At 39.0% G+C, this 21,285-nt stretch overlaps 2 protein-coding genes across 2 annotated transcripts; both read left to right on the top strand.

Moving 5' to 3' along the window:
• The first annotated feature begins 2,924 nt into the window (after positions 1-2,924).
• Positions 2,925-12,815, top strand: ndufs2 (NADH:ubiquinone oxidoreductase core subunit S2). Its single transcript, XM_033610116.2, has 14 exons — positions 2,925-3,065; positions 4,140-4,243; positions 6,911-7,101; positions 7,553-7,673; positions 8,198-8,310; positions 9,401-9,475; positions 9,657-9,734; positions 9,847-9,932; positions 10,082-10,201; positions 11,063-11,192; positions 11,582-11,677; positions 11,918-12,001; positions 12,423-12,480; positions 12,603-12,815. The coding sequence occupies exons 1-14, from the start codon at positions 2,959-2,961 to the stop codon at positions 12,638-12,640; spliced, it is 1,401 nt and encodes a 466-aa protein (XP_033466007.1). The 5' UTR covers positions 2,925-2,958; the 3' UTR covers positions 12,641-12,815.
• A 239-nt stretch (positions 12,816-13,054) lies between these two features.
• Positions 13,055-21,285, top strand: fcer1g (Fc epsilon receptor IgFc epsilon receptor Ig). The gene is made up of 5 exons (XM_033610117.2): positions 13,055-13,260; positions 18,068-18,162; positions 20,104-20,148; positions 20,924-20,947; positions 21,081-21,285. The coding sequence occupies exons 1-5, from the start codon at positions 13,194-13,196 to the stop codon at positions 21,132-21,134; spliced, it is 285 nt and encodes a 94-aa protein (XP_033466008.1). The 5' UTR covers positions 13,055-13,193; the 3' UTR covers positions 21,135-21,285.

Genomic DNA, 21,285 nt, shown 5'->3' with positions numbered 1-21,285 from the left:
GCGGAGTTTGTCATCTTTGGACAGAAGGGCTAAAATGGACAAGTTCATTGTTTTGTGTTGGCAACACCAGTTTCAGCTGGGATGGAGACTACATTTTAAGTCTTTGTTTTATGATTAGACAGAGCAGTATGAGGTATAATATCAGTTTGAAATATACCTTTAATACCTGATATTCTGATTAATTTTATCCATGTTTCTTCATGACAAATTCACAGCATGGGCTCCAAAAAGTAAACAATAGAAACTACTGTCAGGTACAGTACAGGCCAAAAGTTTGGACACACCTTCTCATTCAATGCGTTTTCTTTATTTTCATGACTATTTACATTGTAGATTCTCACTGAAGGCATCAAAACTATGAATGAACACATGTGGAGTCATGTACTTAACAAAAAAAGGTGAAATAACTGAAAACATGTTTTATATTCTAGTTTCTTCAAAATAGCCACCCTTTGCTCTGATTACTGCTTTGCACACTCTTGGCATTCTCTCGATGAGCTTCAAGAGGTAGTCACCTGAAATGGTTTTCCAACAGTCTTGAAGGAGTTCCCAGAGGTGTTTAGCACTTGTTGGCCCCTTTGCCTTCACTCTGCGGTCCAGCTCACCCCAAACCATCTCGATTGGGTTCAGGTCCGGTGACTGTGGAGGCCAGGTCATCTGCCGCAGCACTCCATCACTCTCCTTCTTGGTCAAATAGCCCTTACACAGCCTGGAGGTGTGTTTGGGGTCATTGTCCTGTTGAAAAATAAATGATCGTCCAACTAAACGCAAACCGGATGGGATGGCATGTCGCTGCAGGATGCTGTGGTAGCCATGCTGGTTCAGTGTGCCTTCAATTTTGAATAAATCCCCAACAGTGTCACCAGCAAAACACCCCCACACCATCACACCTCCTCCTCCATGCTTCACAGTGGGAACCAGGCATGTGGAATCCATCTGTTCACCTTTTCTGCGTCTCACAAAGACACGGCGCTTGGAACCAAAGATCTCAAATTTGGACTCATCAGACCAAAGCACAGATTTCCACTGGTCTAATGTCCATTCCTTGTGTTTCTTGGCCCAAACAAATCTCTTCTGCTTGTTGCCTCTCCTTAGCAGTGGTTTCCTAGCAGCTATTTGACCATGAAGGCCTGATTCGCGCAGTCTCCTCTTAACAGTTGTTCTAGAGATGGGTCTGCTGCTAGAACTCTGTGTGGCATTCATCTGGTCTCTGATCTGAGCTGCTGTTAACTTGCCATTTCTGAGGCTGGTGACTCGGATGAACTTATCCTCAGAAGCAGAGGTGACTCTTGGTCTTCCTTTCCTGGGTCGGTCCTCATGTGTGCCAGTTTCGTTGTAGCGCTTGATGGTTTTTGCGACTCCACTTGGGGACACATTTAAAGTTTTTGCAATTTTCCGCACTGACTGACCTTCATTTCTTAAAGTAATGATGGCCACTCGTTTTTCTTTAGTTAGCTGATTGGTTCTTGCCATAATATGAATTTTAACAGTTGTCCAATAGGGCTGTCGGCTGTGTATTAACCTGACTTCTGCACAACACAACTGATGGTCCCAACCCCATTGATAAAGCAAGAAATTCCACTAATTAACCCTGATAAGGCACACCTGTGAAGTGGAAACCATTTCAGGTGACTACCTCTTGAAGCTCATGGAGAGAATGCCAAGAGTGTGCAAAGCAGTAATCAGAGCAAAGGGTGGCTATTTTGAAGAAACTAGAATATAAAACATGTTTTCAGTTATTTCACCTTTTTTTGTTAAGTACATAACTCCACATGTGTTCATTCATAGTTTTGATGCCTTCAGTGAGAATCTACAATGTAAATAGTCATGAAAATAAAGAAAACGCATTGAATGAGAAGGTGTGTCCAAACTTTTGGCCTGTACTGTATGTGATCGCAGGGTCTTCTAAAGATAAAATAGGGGCTTCATTCTTTAAAGCTACAGTAGGTGACTTTATTGCTATTTATTTGCTGAAAGTGTCACTATATCCTGAGAGTTGTACATGAAACATATAATCTTTGAGGAAATTATGTTCCTATGGCTCCTCCTAGTGCTCCTAATGGCATTTGCAAGAGTCTGCTGCTCCTGAATGAAAACAACCAATCAGAGCTGAGGAGTCTCCTACAGTGTCAATTACTGCTTGTGCACATACTGTGGGGCCAACAACAGCATACATGGCAAAGACAAGAGCTACAAGACCTACAAGGATTTGCACTGGCTCAGTTTAACCCTTTCGTCTTAGCTTGCTATCAGGCATGTATGCTGATGTTGGCAGCACAGCTTCTGCATGAGACTCCACCTGGCTCCGATTGGTTGTGTTTGTTCATCATTTCCACAGACTGTCCCATGCACTACTGTCAAAATACAGTGACAGATTCAGCAAATATGATAAAAGGTTGTTTTTTTTATGTAAAAGTTACTGTAGCTCTAATAAAATAATAACAATAATAATAATAATATGTGTGTGTCATGCACCCACCTCATATAAAGATTGTATTGATCACCACTAGAAAATTGTAGGCAGAAGTAAGTTTTTCAACAGAGTATTTAAAAGAGGCATTTATAACAGAACAGAGACAAAAATGGAGCATGGGAAATTCAACAAAACTAAATTAAGATGAAGCAAAAAGAAGAAGTAGAAGAAAAACACTAATGAAAGCTGCAGCCCCACAGCAAGCTGCCACTTCCTTCCTCCCCCTACTCCACTGAACAACAGCCTCACCTAACTGGGACCCAAGTAAGTATAGGATGAGTTAAACAGAGAGCAAATGTCAGAAACATAAAAATAATTCATGAAACATTGATGTAAGTTTTCCCAGTTACAAGAAGTCCTATACTTTATGTACGGGGAAACTCCGATAGGTGGCAGACACACGGGTTATGCACGCAATGCGCCTTTAAAACAACAAAAGAAGAAACTCCTCTACGTCATTGGCCAGAGGTTGTGTAGCAGCCAAGATGGCGGCCACGATGTTGAGGTCGCTTAGCAAACTAGGACGTCCTTCAACAAAAATAATATTAAATAATAACTTACTGAGCCCAGGCTGTACTGTCGTGCAAAACAGGTAAGATAATGAAAATACAAAACGGGTCGCCTCGTGTAAACACTGTACTACCAGCCGACCTAGCTCGAGCTTCACATAAATCTGCACACTGATAGGCTAATGTTAGCATAAAGCTAAATAAGCCGACATGGTCTCTTCGAAATAACAATAATAATATTCTGCTACAATTTGTACTCTGTATGAATGGAACACGTCTTTACAATGTACACATGTACCGTTAGTTGGCTGTTTTAGCAATGTCATTTTTTAAGGTCGTGCATGTTGCAGATTAATATTAGCTTGCCCGCTGTTTACGTGTTACCTAAGCTGTAATAACTGTTAGCAGTCTGATTAGCCAGTGTGTGTCAGTGATTATCATACTGGTACTGTACATTATTTGTAGTATTGTACGTGTAGTGCTAAGTATTTTCCATATTTTACAGCAATAATAAACAAAACCGCCCTGTTAGGAGGCCATAACTACATCTTAGTTAGTCTAGCCTATGTTGAACAGTAAGTACGTTAGTGTCATTCTAGTGGAATCATTCTAGCTTAATGCAAGACCTGTAACGTAGATGGCACTTAAGTGAAGAAAACTTGCTTTTTATAAACTACTTCCCATAATTAAGATTAGTTTGAAGGTCTCTGAAATGGCCCTACTACCTTCATGTGCTGATTATGTAGTACCATAGTCAAGGGGATTTGGAAATAAAGGGTTGCTATTGATGTACTCTGCCCCCATAGGAGGTCTACATATGCATGAGTTAAAACCTTTTAAAAGCAGCCATATGCGTACTGCAATAACTAGCATTATTTAACAGACTCTGTTAATACAAGCATGACCCATATTTCTGCTGTGCGTGTCTCCCCTATGAGCCATATCAGTTGTCAGGTTGACATGCACAACAGTGTAGCCCAGATCATCACTCTTTCTAAATAGGCTAATCAGATTAAAGTCTGGCTACATGCAAGGAGTGTAAGAGGTGACACCTACCTGGCACTGAAATGCTTTTTGTTATGCATCTGCTTTTTTCTGGTTCAAACTGGACGGTTTACTAACATAGCCTTACCACGTAAATATTCTGTTTTTCACAGGCAGAAACAATGGCAGCCAGATGTGGAGTGGACAGAGCAGTTTGCCGGTGCAGTGATGTACCCAACTGCCTTAAATGAGAAATGGGTCCCACCCCCATGGAATGGTACCATCCACACACTGTCACACTTATATGGCTGCTAGTTAAAGGAATTTTGCTCCCCACTAACCACTTGTCTTTTTAATTCTTCACTTAAATCAAAAACCAAATATGAAATGATGAGTTGCTACAACAGTGTGAAAGCTAAAAACTTTCTTCCTTTGTTCGGATCCCCATAAGCACTAGCATAAGCATTGGCTATTCTTCCAGGGGTCCACACATATGCAGTCATACCCACTATAACACACTGTAACACACTGTAACACACTATAACACACGTTGCAGATGGCCCACTTGCCCAGCACCTACAAATGTGTGCTCATCTGTTTTCTGTGATTACTTAAAGGGCCAGTGTGTAATATTTGGCATGGTTTATTGTCAATCTGAATCTGAATCTGAATATTCTACCCATTAATATGTTTATACAAGTGTATGATCGCTGTAAAATAAAATTTGTTTGATTTTTGTAGCCTTATAATTCTGCTTTTATATATTTATATATATATATATATATAGCAAGGGCCTTGCTTTAGAGAGATCGCCATCTTGCGCCGCCATGTATGTACGGCAGACCGAGTGGACAATCCAGCCAGCCAGAGAACGTGTTTCGCGTGTATAAATGAACCAACGAAGACAGCGGAAGGAAGGAAGAAGGAGGAGGAAACAGCAGAGTGTTAGTAGTTCGTTGATAGAGAGTAGTGAAAAGTTTTTTTAGTTATAAAGTTTGTGAATGGACCACACTTACCACGCAACAGGAGAGAATGAACCCGAACCGTCATCTGCGAGGAAAAGAAGACGCAACTTCACTCCTTGTGACGCACTCTCTGCGGCGCTTTTCCTCCTGGTGATATATCTCCCCAACGGTGGTAGCAGTAGCACCGAATCCCATTCTGTGCATTCAGCCTCTCTTCTCACCCGCTCAGCATCAAACACATGGAGTTCCTCATCTGTATGCTCCGGCTCAAATTTGCATGGCTCTGGGTCTGTGTCCGCTACAAGAAACTCTTCAAAATCGCGTTCAAAGTCGTCCATTGCAGCTACTATAGTCCGGAGATATTGCTAGGCTAAATAAACAGCTGAGCACTGTTTACCGGCTACACTGTCAGTCAGTGTGCGGGCTGGACATTGGTGGAGCAGAGAGGGGAGGGGGGTCACCACTTAGTGTGGTAAACGAGTATGTGTGTAAAGTTATTAAGTGTGTCTGTTACACCAGAAGAGTCAGAGTTTGGGACGGAGTCTTTTACACCCTGGAGTGTTACCGGAGTTTCTGGAGTGCTCAAATAAACTGGCCTTTTTCCCGAACGCTCCTCTGGTCTCCTGCTCGTGATGGATTCATTACAATATCGTAACATGGTTTAGATTTCTAAATAAACATTCACCTCTTCGCTAGATAGACCTACTCCTGAAAAACTCGTGCGCAAGGCTTTTTGTCCCTACGAGGCCACCGTCATTTACCCAACGGGAGGGGTGAGTGAGTGAGCCCTGCAATCTAGAATTTGACCACTGATGTCACTGTTTTCAACCCATTTTACACACTGGCCCTTTAATGTGTGCTCACCTTATTTCTGATCCAGACCTTCAGAAGGTTCTTACAAGAAGCCAAATCATTCACAGAGATCCCCTCCTCTCCAAAACAAATAGACCCAGTGATTTAAACTGGGAGAAAGACTGAATAATGCAGTTTCATGTCACAAATCAATGTTTCTCCAGCGCAGTTTGACAAGTCAGAGATGGGCACTGGCCTAGCACCTACTAATCTGTGTCCACCATTTTTTCTTAAGGTTTAAGCTCTAGATGTTTAAGAAGTATTCCCAGAGAACCAAATTATCCAGAGGTCTCCTTCTCTTCTAAAGAATAAGATCTGGTGATTTAAACGGGTAAAGACACTGAATAAAGCAGAAATCGAAAAAAAGAAAAAAAAATCAGTGTTTTTCCAACACTCATGGAGAGGCTGCTAATTACGGTGGCAGATGGGAAAACGCAAATGGCCCTATTTGAGCTAGTGTTTAGTTTGTCCGTTCTGGGTTACTATGGAAACATGGCAGTGCAACATGGCGATATCCTTAGACGGGGAACCTGCTCACCATATAGATATAAATTGCTCATTCTAAGATAATGAAAACACAGCCATCCACAGGTGATTGTACTCTAAAGAAAACTTACTTAGCATATTATATCCGTTTTTCCCAATATAGCCACCTAAATCTTACACAAAACACATCTCATTCTCTTTCTGTTGCATATCTTGTAAATGTGAGAGCAAACTGAGAGAATAACCCTCCACATAATATCTCTGGTGATCATGTCACCAGTACATTTCTGACTACACTTATTTATGGTACATATCAGACTTTGTATTTTGTCCCTGGTCAGTCCACCAGACTTAATTGAGATGAAGACAGGCATTCAGTGTCTGACTTTATATGTGACAAACTATTTACATTCACGTAGTTCACTGGATTTAGCACTTGGGTGTTTGCCAATACATTGGGCAGCTTATTCTGTGCGTTTATGGCTACAAGTTTGATAATAGGAAATGCACTAAGCCTACGAATGAGATCTGTTTGCTGGAATCTGGCCTGTGGTGCTACAATGGAGCCCAAATGAGCATTACACGCGATTAACTCTGCCCTGCCCTGTATTGTATTGTATTGTTTTGTTTTCCTCTTGCAGACAAAGATCCTCCTGCAGAGAAGGATGTGTCCAACCTGACCATCAACTTTGGTCCCCAGCATCCTGCAGCTCACGGCGTGCTGCGTCTTGTCTTGGAGCTTAGTGGAGAGTCTGTCAAGAAGTGTGACCCCCACATTGGCCTGCTTCACCGCGGCACAGAGAAGCTCATCGAGTACAAGACCTACCTGCAGGTATGTAACCACTTGCAGTATGTGTGAATAATGTTTCTGTATTCTCTCGCTCATATTTATTAGGCAGTGGTTTGAGTAGCTCATACTGTATGCATGCACTTATAGAAGATTTTAAAATCGGGAAGTGTAAAATCAGTGATGTTCTTGGTTTTAACCGGGCTAAAAACAGCACTTGTGGATTCAGTAAATTGCAACACAACTTATTGCAAAATCCTGTTTTACTGAGGTCAACACAACAGCATAGTGAGGAGAATGAGCTGGATTTACTGTGTAAAAAGGAGATGGTGTAAGAGTGAGAGAACACCTCAATCCCACACTTGAAAATGACAAAAATAAACTCCTGACGTCAATAGACTTGATCAGAGAATGAGAGAACATTCATCATGTGTTACATAATTCTTGGAATTCCCTTACCCAGTAGGCTTCAGTTCCTCTTCTCTTCATGCTACAGGCTCTGCCCTATTTTGACCGTCTGGACTATGTTTCCATGATGTGTAATGAGCAGGCCTACTCTCTGGCTGTGGAGAGGCTGCTCAACATCCAGGCTCCGCCCCGTGCACAGTGGATAAGAGGTACAGACAGACTGGAAGTGCTTATGTGTCTGCAGATTTTAAATCAAATGATTTAAGGCTTTAAAATGTCTCAGATATATTTTTAGGGAAATTATTTCTCTGCCATTGGTGACAGACCTTCCTGTTACCTTTTTTTTGATGTACATATGGAATTATAAAGAGCTGCTGTTCACATAATTCAGAATATTTCGGCAAATAAAAAGTACAAAGTAGCAAAAGATGCTCATTTACATTTCCCAGGAGGATGTAAGGTGAAATTTAAATAACTTTTTTTGTCCATGAAAGCCTTATGATTTTCAGTTTACCCCAAAAGAGAGAAAAAAAAAGAAAATTGCAAGACTTCAAATTTGAGCAGTTGGAGCCAGTGAAATGCTGTTATTTGCTTAAGAAAATGACTCAACAACAATTCACTGATTTATTATTATTATTATTATTATTTTTAATTTTTATCTTTTTTGTGTGTCAACATACTCATCCACTTACCAGCTTTAAATGGTTGGGTGTTTTCTGTGCTGTGTTTGCAGTTCTGTACGGAGAGTTGACTCGCATCCTGAACCACATCATGGCCATTACCACGCACGCCCTCGACATTGGTGCCATGACCCCCTTCTTTTGGATGTTCGAGGAGAGAGAGAAGGTCAGAATCTGTCTGTCCTGTATTTTTTTTAAAGCTTTTTTTCTCCAGGGGGGGCGAGGCTGGTTTCAAACCTGCCTGTTCTCACAGTTCCTAAGAAACAGCTTTAAATTCACTGCGTATTCCTAAAAAAATCTGTACTAGTTAGCACATGTGCCAAAATACAAAATTACCATTTGTATATGAATTACTCATCCTATGTTACCTTGTTTTCTCACATGCTGCCACAGTGAACAGAGAATTCAAAAAGGCGAATATTCTTTATGAATTGAAGAGAACGAGGACCATGTTCAGCAACAGCAAAACTATACCAAAACATCCGTTTACAAACCCTCACACAACTTGTGCAGTGTAATGCCAGTCTTACTTTTCCAATCTTATGCTTAGTACTTTCCAAACAGGCAATTTCTGTAAAACGTTAAAACACCTCAACTATGAGTAGCGCACCTGGAGCATGCCTGAGCATACACATGCCTATGACCTCCGCAACCGCCTCCTCAGGCATTGTACTCAGCCGCGTATGAGATGTGTGTGAAATTGAAACATCTTAGCAAAAATGCATGCGTTCAAAGTTTTCTTCACAAACTTAAGGTAACACGCAGTGAGTAATTTAAATACAAATTAGTTATAACTGGCTGTATACTTATACCCAGGCCTACGGATGGGTAGATACTGCTTAATGATATTTTAATTAAACAGATTAAGAGCAGAATTAACATGGATGTATTTCCTACGTATGTAAGTACAGTATATAAATTAAAAGTCTTTGAGGCTCCGACACAGAGAGCTCTCCTCTGGATTGAATAGCAAAATTGCATCAGTGACGAATGTCTTGATCTTATTGCAAGTTAGAAACGGAGTCAGTGAGATAAAAACGGTAAATGATAACATTTATGTAACCTAAATAAACAAGAGATATGTCTTCTGAATTTCTCCAATACCGAGAGCAGAACCGCTAACATTGAAGTGTATCAACACCAAGGCCTTTAGTATTTCGGCCCTGGGGCTTGTTTAATACCGGGTTTCAGGAAATACTCAGTGGAAAATGGACTACTTTTATTCCTCTAACTGTGTGACCCTTATTTCTTCCCAGATGTTTGAGTTTTATGAACGAGTGTCTGGAGCCAGAATGCACGCTGCGTACGTCAGACCCGGGGGTGTGCATCAGGTAGGTTCATTTTTATAACAAAATTAAGTTATCTCTTCGGGAAAATTTTTGCTGCTATTCATGCTACAAAATGCAACAACAAAAGTGTATCAAGGATATGACGTGTAGATCACTTCACCGATCAGACTGTCATTAAAATGAGCATGGTCAGTGAAATCTTTCCATCCTTCATGTGTTTCAGGATATGCCTCTTGGCCTGATGGACGACATCTATGAATGGTGCAAGAATTTCTCCATTAGAATCGATGAAGTAGAAGAGGTGAGTATAACTTCTCAAAATCTCTACAGGCTCTTGACGTGATAAGGTACGATAAGGATGTGGTGAAGATCTATCAGTGAACGTTCAAATCTGTTGGTTTTCCTCTATGCAGATGTTAACTAACAATCGTATCTGGAAGAATCGAACTGTGGATATCGGGGTGGTTACTGCTGAGGATGCCCTCAACTATGGCTTCAGGTAATCCACTAATGAAAGTGGGGGAAAAAAAACCTCACCTTCCCCCCAACTGCCTTTTATGAAATGCACAAACATTAGAGTTAGTTTAGATGAGCAGCAATGTGTATAAGCTGTGATATTCAACATGTCTCCCCTTGCCCCTCCACCAGTGGAGTGATGCTGCGAGGATCAGGCATCAAGTGGGACCTGAGGATGTCCCAGCCGTATGACAAGTATGATGAAGTGGAGTTTGACGTCCCCATTGGAAGCAGAGGAGACTGCTATGACAGGTAAAAGATTAGCAAGTGTCTGCAGTTTTTTTAACGGTGCCTTCAGTTTCACTTTTATGCCCCCTTTTCTGTCTCAGCTCAGGGGCCTGTTTCACACAGATTTGCAACAGGAAGCTGTGACTCGTGACATGAAGTTATTTCCTGTTGCATCATCACCAACATCACCTCACCCCTACTGATTCATATGTATGAAACACATTATTTAGACACTGAAAACTCTTTAGAAAAGGAAGATACTTGTCAGACCATTGAATTGCAGTGGTGTGTCAAAGCTATTTTGTAAAACCTGCAAAACATGGAATTCTACAGCACGTATGTCGCATCATTTTAACATTTAACGTTCAGTCTAGCTCTAGAAAGGCTCTGATAGCATTACTGGACAATCTTACGTGAATAAATCATAGTTTATATGCAGACACAGCTGGTAGTTTGAGCTTAGAGGGACAATACACCAATCTAGACTGATAAATAGTGCTACAGGTAAGAGGAAAAATATGCATTTTTGAATTCGGGGTGAACTGTCCCTTCAGTGTTCCTGGTTAAATATTTTCATTGAGGCAGGGCCTTCTATCAAGCAGAATTCACTGTCTGTAATCACAGAGGGTGCATAGTTTTATTTCACATCCTGAGCAATGAATCAGATGGAGCTGTCAGCGTTGGGAGAGTATTAAAAGAAACATCCTTGTCTGTGTGAAAGGACAGACACACAGTTTGCCCTGTTTTCCGTTTGTGTGATCAACTCCTCATCAAAGACCTGTATAGAACGACTACATCCTGATCATGATGATTGGTATCTGTAGCTTACAGCTGTTTTCTGTGTGTGTGTGTGTGTGTGCGTGCGTGTGTGTGTGTGGGGTCCAGGTATCTGTGCAGAGTGGAAGAGATGCGGCAGTCCCTCCGGATCATGCACCAGGCACTCAACAAGATGCCAGAAGGAGAGATTAAGGTGGATGATGCCAAAGTTGCTCCACCCAAGAGGTCTGAGATGAAGGTGAGCTGAATGGAGACACTTAAACCTCCCTCACATTATTTTTTTCCTTTTTTCGTCTCACTCTGTTAGATGGTTTCGTTACACCTGCGGGCTGTTAAATCTTGAAAGTGTTGTACCCTTTTTCCTTTCTGGATTTCCCCCTGTGCTTCATCACTTGTGTGTGTTCATTAAATTTCAGTGTTGCCACTAATTTGTCTTCACAGCACCCTCTTTACAGAATTAGGCCAGTTCTGCTGTCAGATGCACTTTAATTTGGCTGCCCATGAGGCTGGAAATCACTTTTGAGTTCACCTCAGTGTTAACGTTTCACATTTCAGTCAACACGTGCAGTTTGTGTGCTTCATTTTCAAAACCGATGCTAGCAGGTTTTATGTGCTCCTTTGTCCTAGATGTCCATGGAGTCTCTGATCCACCACTTTAAACTGTACACAGAGGGCTACCAGGTGCCCCCAGGGGCCACATACACAGCTGTGGAGGCACCCAAGGTGAGACAACTCAGGATATGTTCAATACTTCTGTGTAAAATTGCCGTTTTGCTATTTTAGTAGAAGTAGATTTAACCCAGCAAACAAAAAGTGTATGACTTTGTAGATCCTTAGCATGCAGAAGATTGTTTTTGAGACTTAATTAATAGGGAGGTCTTTGTCGGGCCTTTAGGGACTTGTTGTGATGTAATATGCTTACTAGAATGTATTTGTGTGTGTGTGCCTCTGTGTCGCTTGCAGGGAGAGTTTGGTGTTTATTTGGTGTCGGACGGCTCCAGCAGACCCTATCGCTGCAAGATCAAAGCTCCTGGATTTGCTCACTTGGTGCGCACTTAAAACTTCACAAGACACTGTGAAATATTAAACACACCGGGTATCAATTATTCAGCACGTTTAACGGCTTGTCCTTAAGGCTACTTTTAGTTCATTAAGTAGATTTTATAAAGTACTATAGAACCATTTTTAAAAGCGTACAGAAACACCCCCCCTCCCTCTCCCCCCCTCCTTCCTGCTCATGTCTTAGCTCATGGGTACATGAACTGCTGTTAACGTCGTTATTTGAATTTTGGTCTTCAAGGCTAAAAATGTCTTTAAAGTTGCATAAACAAACTATTAGAGCAGTTATTGCATTAACTTGAGGCTATAATCCCATGGATTATGAATATTCAGTTTTATAAGAGCTCATGTGGCCTAGAATAGTGTTAGCTGGTCTTCTGAATGTTAATACATGTTTTCTTCTTTCTAGGCTGGCCTGGATAAAATGGCCAAAGGACACATGCTGGCTGATGTTGTGGCCATTATTGGTAAGAAAGCGATTATTGCTCAAGAATCCAGCTTCAAAAGGGCAATATTTCAATATAAAAATGTTGTCTTCTGTGTGAAGTTATTTAAGTTACATAGATATATATTCTTCTTCTTTCAACAGGTACACAGGACATAGTGTTTGGCGAAGTTGACCGTTAACGTCATGCTGCTCGTGTGTTGGTTCCCTGAAGAGGAGAATTCAGTCTCTCCTTCATACATCTGTTAGTCAGCTTCTCTTCCTGTTCACTATTTGCTGTAGTGAGGCTTTTGACAGATGATCATAATCAGTGATGTACAATGCCCAAATAATCCTAATAAATATTTTATGACCAAACAGCAGAGCAGTGAGTTGTATTTTTCCACCATCATGTTTGAGCAGGGTGGTTTTGTTAACATTTATAAGATCTTAACACTGTTTTTTTTTCCATTTCCTTCACTTGTCTGAAAATCAAGTATTAAACATGACAGCAGAGACCAAAGCCTCGATGTATGTCCTTCCTCTGGTTGGTGTTAGAAGGGGGAGTGGTCTGATGAGATCTGAGACAAATGGACTTAGAGCTCAGACCACAACTTCCCCTGTTGGCTGTGAGGTATGCAACACTCGAGTATTCACCAGAACACAGACAGAAAAAAAGCCACCCACAAGTCGTTGTGTTTGCTGTGTGCTGGCAGCTTTACCGAGCCCGGTCGTCCGTGTTGAGCCCACGTTGTCATGGCCATGTGGGGCAGGAGCCCGTTACTGGTGGCGATTCCTCTGTGGATGAGTTTTGGGAGAGCTGGTGAGTTTTAACATGAAATTGGGATATAGTGAACGTTTTTAACATCGCTCTGGGTGGTGAGGCTGGGTTGATGTCTAAAGGCCTCACAGTGAGAACTTGTTAATTCTTTTTAAGAACAGCCTTGTGAGAAAACCTAAAACTGTGTGTTAGGGAACAAATAGCCTTATTCAGACATAACATGACTGATCAGATGCTCTGCTGTTGAGTAATACGGTTAACCGAAGTGAGGACAAGGGGCTTTTGACATGATGTTAGTGTTTTTTGGAAATACTACTACATGGTGTTAGCAGATGTTTATTTGGGTCGCTGAAGTTTTCTGACATTTGGCCTTAATCCTCCCAGTGTTGGCAGCAGAAATGTAGTTACCACACTACAGTTCCTGTGGAAGGAGAAGCTGACCTTGTTGGTTCTTGTTACTTGTGCCAAGGGGCACTGAAGCTGACAACTTTTGTAAATAACCTACTTGTTAAACCAGTTCTCAGACACACCCTGCCTTGCATATAGAAGTTCACTTTATTCCATCAGTATCAGCTTCCTAATCATTTCCTAATATTTTGCATATTATATATATATATTAAATGTTTTGTATTCTGGGACTACTTGAATTATTAAAAACTATGTTGAAACAACCTATACTGATAAGAAAAATACAAAGTAAAACAATTTGAAAACTTTAGATACATTTCTATGCACTAGTACAAGGGTGTAGGTTTTGTTTCCAAGTTGGGGGGGGGCCTGGCCAGAGTATTTTGAGCATCACATTTCCTGCATTGCGGTGAACTTTTATGCCTCAATTTACAGTTTAAATGTCTTTAAGTTTCTCAAAACGAGGCAGGGGACGACAAATTCACTTGTTCTCTATATATTATGGGTGTCATGTCTCCTTCGCCCCCCCTTTGCCCCTAAAATCTACACCTATGCACAGGTATCGGCATACAGTCTTAAAAGGTCAGTTAATATGGGGGTCTAATAGGCCAAGAGGACAGGGTTACTACAGTAGAGCAGGGCCATAGTCACCTTTTAAACATGGGGGAAAATATTTAATGGTTCCAGCTTGTCATATTTGCTTCTTTTTCTGTTACATTAAAGTAAAATTGTGCAGTTGCAATGATTTTTTTTTCTATGCTATCCAGAAAATCAAATGGCTTCATTCAGTGTTTATGAGATGTTAACAGCTCAGATATTTCAGTTTTAATTCCAAACCACAACTGACTACGGCCTACTTCTGTGGTCTGTAAGGCAAACAAATAGCCAGCTAGTGTGTAGAATTTTAACAGCGAAAGATCTCACTTTTGAAAACACGTTTCCTTTCTGTGTACTGAACAGTTAATCTGTTATAACACTCTATGCATTTACACACTTCACCTGACCCTTAAAATGTAATTTTACCTTATATTGATGACTACATTTAGGGTGTCTGCAGACTGCAGATATAATAAGTGAACATTTGTTTCTTGTGACTGTGGACTGCAGTCACAAGAAACAAATGTTCACTTATTAAAAGTGTGCAGAGATCCACTTGTTGCTCCTAGGTTAGCTGTAGAATCTGAGTGGCCCTTGATGGGTAATATGTTGGGACACATGCGGAAATATTAGTAACATTTTGATATCTTCCTAATAGCTATTTTAGGGGGCTTACACAGTGTTTCCTTTGAACCCGCTCAACATGTGAGTTGCGGAAACCAACAGAGATGCAGATGATGTCGATAACACACCACATGTCTCTGGTTCACAGCAAAGAGAACACGTACAGCTGAACAGAGGTGCTCAAAACGGAATCTAACATTTTTACTTATTGATATAACTGTCCATACATAACCCACATGCCAAATATGTTCAGCAATATCACGTAGCCTGTATGTTGTAACAAAAAAAAAACAAGTCGATATTTTCAAGACTTTTCTAATTTAACTGTTACTCTGCAAAGGAGAGGTTATTTTGAAGTGTGGAAAAGAATCATGTGATCACAGATTTCAGAGAAGTGATTTGTTTCTTTGAACATGTGAAGGGAAGGAAAGAAAGTGGGAAGGAAGGGACAGAAAGGGACGTGTTATCTGGGGATTTTATCAAGAAGTTGTCATGGCTCTTTTATCTAAATGTAAGAAACTGAACTTTAAAGTTTCATCTATCAGTTTAATTATATTGACTTTTTAAGATACACCATGAGGTGAAACACTAATGTTAAATGATCTATGGGTCAAGTTGAATCAAAGCCACATTTAAATGTTATTAAAATGTAATTAATCTAAACATTTACTGCAGTTTATATTACAGCTTAAATTAGATTGAACAAAGATTAAATTGCCTTGGCTGATAAAATCAAGACACAAACAAATATATATAATATACATCACACCAATCTATGGAGTGTAAACTGTGCCACAATTTCCAGTGCTTAATTAGAATGAGTCAAATAAACCAGTGATTCTCAAACTCCTTTTACACTTTAAAAAAAAATATGAATATAAAAATGTTTATCAAATTTACATTTACTTTTTTCATTGAACTTACAACTATTTTACAAATTATACATGACTTATATTTTTTTAATTAAAATTATATCAATTATTAAATTATATATGAAAAAAAAGAACTTGAAATGCGATTAAGTAAATGTACATACACAAGTTATAAAATAACCGTTAAATGTGCCAGTGAAATACTGTCTTAAATTTAATAGTTTTGTGACCGTCTAATCTTTTTAATCTAAACTAAGGAAACCCACTGGAATAAGAGCTCTGATAGGCCAGCGTTGTTGCAGTGTTGTGAGACAGAGCTTCTCTTTTTATCTGAGAGCTTGATTTTAAATTTAAAGTTTAGCGAAAACAGACAATGTAAAAGCAGTGAAGTGTGAGATGGAGTTTGGCAGGAAGGCACGTGAGCAAATGAAAAACCATAACATCTAAAAACCATTTGAGAAAAACAGAATCATGAACAGGATTTTGTAACTTTTATCTGACGGGCTGAAAATAGAAACATCACTAATGAAGTCAGTTAAAGTAAATTTACACCCACATTACATTAATTACTTTTTAATTAGTTTTTATGCACCAGTTTTACCAATTAAGGGCAGGTTTAGAAGAGGAAATGATATAGATTATTCAGAAATATCTCACATGTAGAGCTCGGTGTCAGACATTTATGAGAGAACATACGACCTTATGTCACTGTGCTTTTGTGAAGAGTTTGCTTGTGATTTCTGCATCATATTCGTCCCTGTGCAAAAGGTTAAAAACGCATAAAAGCCTGCTGTGTCTGATGTGTACACTACACAGGTCAGGAAGAGGGCATCTTTAAAAAGCTGCGCTATAAATTCCAGTGGCCTTTTTTAAACGTGCACATCTTGACACAGTCAGTACAGTTATGAAGCTCAATATTACTCTTTGTACACACTATACTGTGGGAAGTGGTTGTTGTGCATTGCAGCCTAAAATGGCTCTGTTGTTGCAGACAGAAATCCAAAAGTAACAGTTTCTCTCGCTGGTTAGGCCTAACACTATTTTTTTTTTTAAACTGTGCAAAAAACTATCCGGCTGAAGACAATGTAAATGTTTTCCTCACTTTTGTGTGTATTACATTTCTTTGAGTAGATGCACAATTAACGCTGCATCTACGGGGAACTTTTCTCTCTCTCTTTAATTTCGATCATTGCTTACAAAGTTGTCCTTATGACAATATATGAGGTGAATGTTCGAATTTATGCTTAAAAGTGAATCAAAGACTGGACAGTAAACTATTAATGTGTGATAATTCCAAATGCATCCACTCTACTGCAGTTATGTGGCATTTTCTTCTCAGTCAGTATTGTATCACGGCGAGGATGTCTCCTTTTTTCTATTGGTTCATTCAGAAGAATCATCTAGATTAGATGCTGCAGCCTTGGAAGGACAACAATCATAATGTGATATCTGCGTGATATTATTTGCCTTAGCAATTCCATCTTTTCTGTTTATTATTATCCATACATTGATGTGGTTGCATGGACAGCACAGTTGGAAAAAAACATTAAAGCAATAGTGACAGGAAAACAATCTCTAACAGCTTCTGAACTCCTACATTCTCCTACTCCGACTATCAGTATGCCCCAAATAAGATTATTTTAATGAAATAATAATGAATCCTCTCATGCACTATATTGTATGTGCAGCCCTGTGTGTGTGTGTGTACTTATCTAAAGCTCCATCTCTGTATCACTACTGGCTGGAAGTCCTGCTCTAAGATTAGTCAGAGTGATGTGAAGATGTTTAGTGAGATACTAGAAATGAGAAGTAATCTTCATATGTCATTCCTCTCGGCAATTCCATTAATTCTTGTTTAATTATTTTTAATGTTTCCTTGTATATTTATATCAGTGCTTGGAACAGTATTAAGACACACCCTTCTCTTCCTTCCTATCTACCCTGAAATATTTCTTCGTAGACTCCACTGATGTAGCATTTGAGATTAGAACATGGTTTGCTCTGTCCGCTTTCTTATGTAATGGCCGCTGTTGCTATTTGTTTCACAATCTAAAATGGCGACACTGCCGTTACTCAATAACACTGTTCAGTCATGGACAGAAAAACACCCACATTGCCACTGAGGGCAGTAACCCGCACATGAGAACCTGCGGATAAATTGCAGAATATGTTCATGCAATAATTAGGCAAACTTCAGAGAGGAAGAAATGATTGATGATGTCACTCCAGTGCAAAGAGTCTTTGTTATGTAATCATTTGAAGTAATTTTGTAAAAACATTATAAACATTATGTAGAAGTGCTGTTCTTGTGCTTTTGCTCCTAATTGAGTGTTCTCATGTGTTTGCAGCGGCTGGTCTTGCAGAGCCACAGATCTGTTACGTGCTGGATGGTATCCTGTTTTTGTACGGCATCATCCTGACAGCTCTCTACTGTAGAATGAAGGTTTGCATGCTACATATTAAACTTTTTCATTTACATATATTAAAAATATATGACAAGTTAAGTAGAAGTAGTATATATATATATATGTTTCTTAGTGTCTGATGAAAGACAAGATATAGTATCATTAAAAGTAATCTGGTACATTATTAATATTGATGTAAAATAGGGTGTCGTCAGTAAAATGAAGCATGCTACACTTTCAGGAAGGGAAGTATCAAAGACATAAAATGTTTCACTGGAATGTATTCAATATTTATTATCAGTATTTATATCATATACTAACAGCAATAACCAAGCACTAAATACTTGGTAAGTTTCCTCTGCTGCACATACTGTATATTTGGAAAAGGAGTGTGTGTTGTTAGGGTGCTGTAGGTAACAAAAATTAAGGAAACAACAGGTAAGAATTTTGTTATAAGTAGCGTGATATTATAGGCATTCACAACTGTGGAAAAAATCACCATTTGCTTCTAAGATATAACTTAACTGAGCCTTGAGCTTGTTTGCTTTTGACACTGTAACTAATGTACCAAGAGCAAGGAGTCCAGTGTTGACGTACACTGATGTGCCAATATATTCTTCTGGCCAATAAACTGAATTAAGTACAGAGCCCCTGAAGTCCCAAAAGGTGATGTTTTTTGTTATATGCACAATCATTATCTTGTGGGAACAAGTTGTTATGTTGGTCAAACAAGATCATTAACCTGTTCCTACAGGGTAATTACCTTCTGCATACATGATGATAAATTGTTCTCAAAAGATAATTATCTCCTGCAGAGAAAATTATAAATTTTTCCCACAAGGTAACTTGTGTGCCAGTGTTGATTTACTTGTTTCTAGGAGATAATTAACTTGCACAAGATCATAAATTGTTCCCACAAGGTAATAAACTTGTGTGCAGAAGATAATTAATTGTTCCCTGATGATAATTAACTTGTGCGCACAAATTAATAAATTGTTCCCACAAGATAATTATCTTGTGCACACATGATAATAAACTGTCTCACAAGATAATAGTCTTCTGCACACAAGATAATGAATTGGTCCCAAAAGATAATTGTCTTCTGCATACAAGATAATAAATTGTTCCCAAAAGATAATTGTCTTCTGCATACAAGATAATAAACTGTTCCCAAAAGATAATTGTCTTCTGCATACAAGATAATAAATTATTCCCAAAAGATAATTATTTTCTGCACACAAGACAATAAATTGTTTCCAAAAGATAATTGTCTTCTGCATACAAGATAATAAATTATTCCCAAAAGATAATTATTTTCTGCACACAAGACAATAAATTGTTTCCAAAAGATAATTGTCTTCTGCATACAAGATAATAAATTGTTCCCAAAAGATAATTGTCTTCTGCATACAAGATAATAAATTATTCCCAAAAGATAATTATTTTCTGCACACAAAACAATAAATTGTTTCCAAAAGATAAATGTCTTCTGCATACAAGATAATAAATTATTCCCAAAAGATAATTGTCTTCTGCATACAAGATAATAAATTGTTCCCAAAATATAATTAACTTGTGCATACAAGCTAATAAATTGTTCCCAAAAGATATTTACCTTCTGCACACAAGATAATAAATTGTTCCCACAAGAAAATAGTCTTGTTCACACAAGATAAAAAAAGTTCCCAAAAGATAATTATCTTGTACATACAAGATAATAAATTGTTCCAACAATATAATAGTCTTGTTCACACAAGATAAAAAAATGTTCCCAAAACATAATTAACATGTGCACACAGGAATTAAGATAATTAAGTAGTGCACACAAAGTAAGACATATCATCTTTTGGGGCTTTAGTCGCTCTGTAGAAAAGTTGATGCAACTTGAAAACTTGAAAAAACTATAAATACATATTAAAATTACAGTATGACACATACTGGTCTTTTAACTGTCATTTCTTTAACACTGTCTTCTACAGATCGTCAATGCTAGGGCTGATGCTCAGAACACAAAGGCCAAGAAGGTAAGTAAAAACACACACATTGTACATATGTCACTAAAATAGACATTTAGACATGACTTGTAGTCTAAAATGGATGTGTGGGGTTGAGAACAAACTCTATAGGAGAGAGACACTATTCACCGCAGCGCATACTCAAGTTTGCAAACTTGCATACTCTGGATGCAAAAATAATCTCACTGGTCAGGTCAAACCTCAGCAGGCAAACAACAATGGCAAACGCCACACCTATTGTGTTTTTTCTCGGCAGCCGCACACTGGCAGCTGTTTGTGGCGTGTTAAACTAATATGATGGCTCCAGCTGTGAAAAGCCTTTCCATTATCATGATGTCATTAGTAGTTGCCTGCTGCTAAATTATTTAAAAGCCCTTTTTAATTGCTAAATTTGAAGATGCAAATGAAACTTTTCAAATGAAAAATAAATGCAGAATAGCAGCTGTAATAAAACTTACTTATTCAGTCGTTCATGATCTTTGAAAACTAACTTCTGCTTGCAGAGATAGAGTTTTTCATGTGATCATAAGAGCACTTAACCTGCTGTTTTAATGCTATGGTTATTTTAGTCTATTATTTCCTATTGCCAGCCACAAACTTTGCACAGCCCAGACCACTCTGGTGTGTTGTGCTTTCTTGCCTGCAAGTATAGCTTGTTCTTCCTCTGTATGTTCACTCAGCCATTTACTAAGAAAGATTCAGTCTTTCACGAGATTTCATGTCACAATGTGCAGGTGTTTACATAGTTACACTGTTTCTAATTTTTTTTTCTATGTTCTGACAGAATGCTGAAGAGGGCATCTATACGGTGAGTTTTGATGCTATCACTGATCTAAAAGAGATGTAGGACAGCTGGTATCTTAAATGTTACATTATCTTTATTATTATTAAACGACAGCATATACTGATTGTCTTATTTTCCCTCTCTGTTTTAAATCCAGGGTTTGACTCCTCACGCCCAGGACACATACGAAACTATCGGCATGAAGAAGTGACACCATGAGTGAAAGTCCAGAGACAGATGTTTTCCTTTCAATACCTTTTTGTATTTAAATATCGCCTATCTGCTTCGATTTTGAAAGAATGTGAGACAGCATACACCAGTGCTCATTTCTCTTTTGCATTTGTAGCTTTTATGGGAAGTTA

This window comes from Epinephelus lanceolatus, chromosome 22 (assembly GCF_041903045.1).
Source record: "Epinephelus lanceolatus isolate andai-2023 chromosome 22, ASM4190304v1, whole genome shotgun sequence".
NCBI classification, from domain to species: domain Eukaryota; kingdom Metazoa; phylum Chordata; class Actinopteri; order Perciformes; family Serranidae; genus Epinephelus; species Epinephelus lanceolatus.
Note: the sequence above shows the minus strand (reverse complement) of the source record. Positions and strands in the feature narration are given on the sequence as shown.

Coding starts and splice junctions, on each gene's coding strand:
- fcer1g (XM_033610117.2), top strand. CDS start 13,194: ATGGCCATGTGGGGCAGGAGCCCGTTACTGGTGGCGATTCCTCTGTGG. Junction 13,261..18,067: donor GATGAGTTTTGGGAGAGCTG/GTGAGTTTTAAC, acceptor ATGTGTTTGCAG/CGGCTGGTCTTGCAGAGCCA. Junction 18,163..20,103: donor CTCTCTACTGTAGAATGAAG/GTTTGCATGCTA, acceptor TGTCTTCTACAG/ATCGTCAATGCTAGGGCTGA.
- ndufs2 (XM_033610116.2), top strand. CDS start 2,959: ATGGCGGCCACGATGTTGAGGTCGCTTAGCAAACTAGGACGTCCTTCA. Junction 4,244..6,910: donor GGTCCCACCCCCATGGAATG/GTACCATCCACA, acceptor TTCCTCTTGCAG/ACAAAGATCCTCCTGCAGAG. Junction 10,202..11,062: donor AGAGGAGACTGCTATGACAG/GTAAAAGATTAG, acceptor TGTGGGGTCCAG/GTATCTGTGCAGAGTGGAAG.